This window comes from Monopterus albus, unplaced genomic scaffold (assembly GCF_001952655.1).
Source record: "Monopterus albus unplaced genomic scaffold, M_albus_1.0 scaffold50.1, whole genome shotgun sequence".
In the NCBI taxonomy this organism is placed as follows: domain Eukaryota; kingdom Metazoa; phylum Chordata; class Actinopteri; order Synbranchiformes; family Synbranchidae; genus Monopterus; species Monopterus albus.
The window spans coordinates 4,926,917-4,934,355 of NW_018127930.1; the positions used below are offsets into that span (position 1 = coordinate 4,926,917).

General features: G+C 41.6%; 2 protein-coding genes across 4 annotated transcripts in view; one reads left to right on the forward strand and one right to left on the reverse strand.

The window, feature by feature from the left end:
- smad2 (SMAD family member 2) overlaps positions 1-3,873 on the reverse strand; it is a 16,626-nt gene extending 12,753 nt beyond the window's left edge. For 2 of the 3 annotated variants that reach the window (XM_020601106.1, XM_020601104.1), the window contains exons 1-3: positions 3,698-3,873; positions 1,665-1,751; positions 1,237-1,547 (exon numbers count right to left, since the gene is read on the reverse strand). In XM_020601106.1, the coding sequence (XP_020456762.1) occupies positions 1,237-1,493 (257 nt within the window). In that variant the 5' untranslated portion in view covers positions 1,494-1,547; positions 1,665-1,751; positions 3,698-3,873. Of the gene's footprint in view, positions 1-1,236; positions 1,752-3,697 lie in introns of all 3 variants that reach the window. The other variant, XM_020601105.1, reaches the window with a different exon arrangement.
- A 2,168-nt stretch (positions 3,874-6,041) lies between these two features.
- On the forward strand, positions 6,042-7,209 carry LOC109960726 (N-acetyllactosaminide beta-1,3-N-acetylglucosaminyltransferase 2). Its single transcript, XM_020601004.1, has one exon. The coding sequence runs from the start codon at positions 6,042-6,044 to the stop codon at positions 7,020-7,022; it is 981 nt and encodes a 326-aa protein (XP_020456660.1). The 3' UTR covers positions 7,023-7,209.
- Positions 7,210-7,439: the final 230 nt, after the last annotated feature.

Sequence of the window (7,439 nt, forward strand, 5' to 3'; positions counted from 1 at the left end):
GGTTTCTTCCGTTAAAGGGAGTTTTTCCTCCCCACTGTCGCCAAGTGCTTGCTCAAGGGGGATTTGTTGGGTTTTCCCTATGTAATAATATTGATAACAGTAAGGTCTAGACCTTACTTTGTAAAGTGTCCTGAGATGACTTTTGTTGTGATTTGGCACTATACAAATAAAATTTGATTTGATTTGATTTGATTTAGTGCATCTCTAAGCTTCAAACTAATTGAATACATAAACTGGAATTACAACTTTGTGATTGTATGCCACTGCCAACCAGACAAATTCATAAGAATGGGCCCGGATGGACGGACAGACAACCCAAAAACATACTGCCTGCAGCTATGGCTATCGCTGACACAGAGGCGTAAAAGTACTGTCACCTACTGCTGGAGTCTTCCATATGCTCTAGAATTGTTTAATTTCTTTTGATTCAGATCCTGTTATCCTAACCTATTAAGCAAATTCTAACAAGCTACACCAACTGTAACCAACAGATAACATGGTGAAACCAAGTTTCTGAAGCTGCAGAAAAAAAAAACAAAACACAGTGACGATACGATCAGAGCCTGTCACACTTCCTGCAATTGATAAAAATTCAACGCTGCACACGGTGTGTATGCATACGTTTTCTGCACAGGGACTGGTATATGGCATCATCCATTTCCTCTAATCAGGTTTCACTTCTTCTGCCTTACAACCTATAGCACAGAAAATGAGGAAGTGGACCCATGGCTGCATAACAGAGATTTTTTTTTTCTGCAGGTCTGTGGGTGCCTGTCACCCTTCTTCTTACTTTCATGTGTGCTGACATAACTCACTGTCCTGATCTGCATTAGTGGTGTTGTGGTACACCAATGCACACGCACTGCGGATGTGTGAATGTGTGCAAAGGTGTGTTAGTGCTGAAAGAAAATGCCAAACCATTTTGAAAATGAATCAATTAAGGCAAATAAGCAAAACTGTGACACATTTGCTAGTCCGGGATTCTCAAATGTGAGACTGCTATTGTGTAGGAAAGTACGAGTATGATGCCAAACTTGCTATTTGCATGTACTGTGTCCAGAAGCATGTGTACGGGTGTGTGAGACAGTCCTGTTTTACATTAATATCTTAACATGCAGGGCTGTCACCATTTCCTGTAACAATGACCATGTTGTGTGTGTTTGTATGTAAATATGTCCAGAACAGATCCAGAGAAAGACAGAATAGATGATGTGAGTAGGTGTGTCTTCCTCTCACCTGGGTATGGTGACACACTTTGTGTTACTGTTCTGTGTGCTGATGGCTTTTTCTAGCTCATCCAGCTGTCCAGTCTTCTTCAGTTTTTTCACCAGGCTCTTCACAGCTTTTTCACACCACTTCTCCTCCTGTCCTCCTCCATTCTGCTCCCCAACTCCTCCTATTCCTCCCCCTGCTCCTCCACTACCTGCCGGAGTCTTCTTCCATCCCAGGAGCCGTTTCACTACTGGGGGAGTGAAGGGAAGGATGGAGGACATGGTGGCTTGTGTACGTGTTTGTCTGGATCTGAGTCTCTTAATGTCCCTATTAATCTGATGTAATTTGGGAGAGGAAAAGAGGTTGATACAGGTCTGTCTGGATTCTTACTGGAGATTTAAAGAAAAACTATATATGTCAAAAATGCATGTATTTTTGGAGTAATGTCTAACCAGAACCAAGGCCTTGAGGAGTTTTAGGGTAATATCACGTGGAAAGAACAAAGCATAGGGAACGGAGAGGAGCACATCCAAAGAAATCTAAGCAACAGAGGGAAAAAAAGCAGAAGAGAAAGCACGCATTAACACATGTGAACAGCAAAAGCAAGGCAGTTAAAAAGACACAAAGTGTGATAAACAACTCAGTGCCTAACAGTTTCTTCTGAAATGACGACATCAACTATGCCCACACATCCAGATTGTTTTGAAGCATTAACTGATTCTGATTACAGGCTCTTCTGTTTGCACAAACAGGCTTGCGATCTTGCCAAAGCACTCATTTAGGTCCTTTAACACAAAGATTTATTTTTAGGGGTGCATGATGCATTGGTCGCCTTACTGATTATGTGCGATAATCACTGACCTACTGTATAGCTTAAAATAATTTGGACAAATATAAAAATTATCCCTGGCATATATTGATGGCATGTGTGATGCACGGTATGTGACTGGTGGGTCACAGGTCACATAGTCCAAATAGCAAGGGTGTGGATGATACGGTGTCAAAATATGCTATTTCTATTCTTGATTTGGTCAACCTTCAAGAACCCACTGAAGACAACTTAATCATGTTCAAGCAACTTTACCTGAAAAGAGAGGATTTTATGCCTGATGTGGAAAATCTTTGTATCTAAACTGAAACTAATCCTATAGTAGAAGGACCCCATTATTAAAACCAGTGTTCATCTTCTTGTAGGAAAGCTGAGCAGTGTCAAACTCTCTTAAACCCTGGTTGATAGCAACCTTAAAGCCTTATCAGATGAAACATGCAGCTACACGGACACCAACTTCAAGTTTGACAGATCTTCTTCAGACTATCAACTTTGGCAGATGAGCAAGTCATTGTTCTGAAAGGCAACAGTGATAGAAACTGCTCATGAAGTGCAGAATGGCCACAACACACTTCCACTGATAGAACCACTCAGTGATGTAGATTTCTCAACTGCCAGAGAGGAAAGGAAAACTGTCCTTAGCATGTTATTCTGAAAGCCCATGCTCCTTCAAAAAATTAATTTCACAGAGTTAACCCTTGGACCGCTTACTATTAGTGCAAGAATATGAATGGCCTTCAGAGCAAGTTATACCGCTCCTGAAAATAATTAACTACAGTCTTATTCCTTGCAGTTATTTGATACCGTCTCCACATCCAAGCATGCTATCCATTAGAGCAATCATACCCTGACTGCATGGCCTAAATAACAGCTTTTGAGAGAAGGCTTTCCTGCCAGCATAAGAAAGAAAGGCTAGTTACAAACAGTATGTGTAACTAAATGCTGTACCTTGACTGGAGCCCATGTAAAGAAATTCTTTAGCAAAATAAAAGATCACATATGTTCAGGATTGTGGTGATTCCTTTTGCTAAAGATCGACACACAAATGATGTGTTTAACAAACTCCTACGACAGCAAAAACCTTTACTGATGGAGGGGTACCGGGGGCAAAACCCTGCGTGAACAGAAAGTAAACAGAAAGTCTTAATGTAACGTTAAGGAACAAAAAGCACAAAACCTGCTGATAGGGCCACAATTCATGTGTCTACTTGAAATGCTGACCACAGCTATCAGGGCCTTGTGTGCAAAACAAGCAGCCTTATTTTGACTGCATTGCCCTGTCTTTTTTGTGTGAGAAACTGTCTGTTTGGGTTACTTCTTCTCTGAAACCATACACATAACAAACGCACGGTCTAAAGTGTAAGCCAACGCTACTAACGGCGATTTAGACTAAACAGCTAGTGGATGTAGACTTTGGCAAGCCACGCAAAGCGACTTCGCTCATCTCTGGATGTCATTTGCTATAATCTACAAATACACTGAAAATATTCAGGCTTCTTTTGTCTCGAAATGACTGGCAGTCCCCTCTCCTCCTCCCCTCGCCTCCAAAAAAAAAAGAGTACAAAAAATCCGCTAGCAAGCTCGCTACTTTGTGTCACAGACAAATAAACGAGTCCGTTGCATGTTTTGTCGCTTCTTTGTTCAAAACACACTTACCAAACCAGGAGGTGAAAGGACGCCAAAGGGTCACTCATGTACCTGTCAGAAAAGCCTGCTTGTTCATTTTAAATTCCGCCACTGAGATTATAAACTGTCTTTTCCACCTCAGAGGCGCCGGGATGATGGTCCCTCATTCAAAGCTCAACCAAACATGCATCGTTTCATGCCAAACACAAACGGCAACGCGATGCCACCATGCCACGCCTTCTCTCTCTTTCTACTGGCTAAACCCAGAAGATTGGCCAATAATCTGTCGACAAGCGTCTGTTCTATTGGCTTGAAGGCGTGTCCGTCACACGTTGTTATGTACAAAGGTATGTTGGTGATGTTTATCAGTGGGTACCTTGATTGACCTTTCATAAGAAGGTAGCTTGTCAATAAATTAAAATAACATGATATAAAATAAAGATAAACTTATTGTAATAAATAGAATAATAAAACAAAACATGGCACTTTTAACTATGCTCCCCTCAAAACTGCTACCGTCCGCACCGTGATAGACAGATTTTGTATAAAAGGTAAGAGCATGTAAAAATATAGGAAGCTATGCTCTTGTTAACAGACTAAAGATCACCATAAACTTTCTTAAGCCGATGTCATTCATTTATACATGTATATGCAGTAGACAATTGGTATCCTTCAGGATACCAGATTGAATCATAAAAATTAGGCTGTAGCCTATTTTTAAAAGGTTTTTAAACAACTTTTGTGTAACTTAGCCCAGTTTGTTTTACTAATTTATTATTTATTTAGTCATTCATTAATTCCTTAATCCATTCACAAATAAATGTACGCCTATCTCAAAAGCCTCAGATAAAATGTAGTGCAGCCTAGTTCTATAGGTGTATTAAAGTAGGCTACTCTTTGTGTTTGGATCAGTAGTGAAATGTTAAAATGTTAAACTAAGGTAAAACCTTTTATTGGCTGTAGCCTAAATGACCAGCATATTGCGGTTGGGTCATAAATCACATCATGCAAATATATAGTTTCAGCCCTTGCATGCAAATGTCTCTCTCTGTGTGGAGATATCATTTCCCGATGAAGGTGCATACCTGAAACAGTCTGCGTCTAATGGAAGCTGCAGTAATACGCCAGTCCACTATAATGTTAAAGAGCCAATGAGGTGCATGCTCTGTGCACAGTCTATCTCACCTGAGACCTGTTGCTCAGCTGCGCCTGAGACTGCGTTGTAAAGACGTCTGTTGAAGATTAAAAGGATGCTTCCATTTATCACTCTTCGTGATGGACATAAATACGCTACAGACCTACCATGTTATTGCCAGCCTATAAACAAGCTGGATGAAAAGACAAAAGCTGGACACCACAAGTCACTGTATCTTTTACATCAGTTGACTTAAAAGGAAGAAGTTCACTTACTTGTAAGTACATGTTTTCTTTGCCTTTCATTCATTGCCCAAACCTGTTAATAGGCTATATGGCACTTGACAGGTAGAATGACAGTCATTATATTCCATAGCAAATCGTTACAATTCAGTGTTGTATGGGCTAGAGTATGTTGTAGGCTCCAGGTTATTATTGAGCTATTAAGAAAATTCCCCCCTTTACAGTTTGATAACAACCTGGAGCCTACTCTAGATATGTGTGTGTGTGTGTGTGTGTGTGTGTGTGCGACTTGTGAAGCTCTAACCAAATAAAGTCAAGGGCAAAATAATGTATCCAACTTCTAAGAGCTAAGGAAAGAGGGAGCTACATTACATCTTCCCCACTGTCTACAGGGGCTGTGTGCCTAGCGGCAAGTAGGCACTGGATGATGCTCTGAGTGTGCAGACAAGAACAGATAATAACCCTCACGGGAATATCACCAAGGAGACAGAAAGTTGTTGACTGTGCTGTTTGCTATAAAAATAACTTAGGCATACTCATGCCATGTTATAGTTTCAAAACCATTTTATGTCCTTATACACAAGTTTTGATATGTGGTGTGTGTCTGATTTGTACATTACAGGCAATGGGCAAATTCTGCAAATGCTGCAAATGCAACAGCAGACTGCTGTGCTTGTGCCTGCTGCCTTGCATGATGACTGGACACCTTCTGGTTTATATCATGGTGTCCATATTCGTCACCATCTCCTACACACCCCCAAAAATAAACCCTCACTATACTGCCCCTGGGAGTTCTCCTAACTCTTCTACTTTGGCCTCTCACCCACTTGGCCCTTTCTGGAACCTTCGTCTGCAGGACAGTGCACTGTGGAACCAGCTGCAGCATGCCTGGGATCGCCAGCACAGCCCAATACTACGTGGAAATACAACTGGGGTAATGAGGAAGCCAAAAGCTAAGGTTTTATCAGAAATCGAGGAAGAATGCCTGTCTGACTGCATGTCACAGAAGTGTTCGGTCCCTCGTATGAAGGATTTAAACAGCCTGCCAGAACAAATGAAAGCATTTGTAAGATCAATGCATTGCAGGGAGTATCCCCTCCTTATCAACCAGCCTGGTATGTGTAGGAGGAACAACAGTGCCTATGGTCTGGAGACACCCATGCTCTTCATAGCTGTCAAATCTCAAGTTGGCAACTTTGAAAACCGGCAGGCCATCCGTGAAACGTGGGGACACAGTGGTCTGGTGAAGGGGGAATCAAATAGGAGAATCGGATTAGTGCGCACAGTGTTTCTACTTGGAAGGCAGGACTCCAGTACAGGTCCTTACCCAGACCTCAGTAATCTCCTGGATCTTGAGAGCCAGAAATATGGGGATATCCTACAGTGGGATTTCAGAGACACTTTTTTTAACCTGACCCTAAAGGACGTGCTGTTCTGGAATTGGATCCAGCAATATTGCCCTACTGCCATGTTTGTGTTCAAAGGTGATGATGATGTCTTTGTTCGAACAGGTGCACTTCTGGATTACCTGCACAAGCAGTGGGAGGAACACAGGCTGTGGAGAGTTTATACAAATGAAACTGAGTTGGATTTGTTTGTAGGCGATGTAATTAACAATGCAATACCGAACCGTGAACCATCCACTAAATACTATATACCAGAACAATTCTACAAAGGTGTGTACCCACCGTATGCTGGAGGAGGAGGGGTGGTGTATTCTGGCTCACTTGCATTACGACTGAAAGAGGTGTCTGCAAGGGTGCGCCTTTTTCCAATAGATGATGTCTATCTGGGCATGTGCCTGAACAAACTTGGGCTTTCTCCAAGCCATCACCCGGGCTTTTTAACTTTTGATCTCCCAGAGACAGACAGGGGCAATCCCTGTGCTTACAGATCTGTTCTCCTTGTGCACAGACGTAGTCCCAGGGAGATGTTAACACTATGGAAGCAGCTCCAGGATCTGCGTAATCAATGCTGAGGCTCATTTGCCAGCCAAATAAGAAAGATTAATGATGCCACCACACTCATTTCAAAAGCGTACACACTGCCTCTTCATGTCAAGCAGGCAGTAGCTTATAATGATCACATGCAATGTACCTATACTCCAAAGAGTTACATATCACTGAGAAGGGGACTGTTCTACCTCAAAGGGGTACAAGGGCATTACGGAACAAGGTCACATACTTGTGACTGTTTTTTTTGTACCCTATCAACCTATAAGATCAATTTACTACTTTATAAAGATAATATAATACATTCTGTACACAATGTTACATAATGTATATGTTCTCTGGTGAACATGTATTAACTTGTGTTTAAACTTGTTTTACTTTGCACTGTTTTTCCGCTCACTAAGCGATTCCTGAAGAGTAAAATTCAAAATGTCTCACTGCCA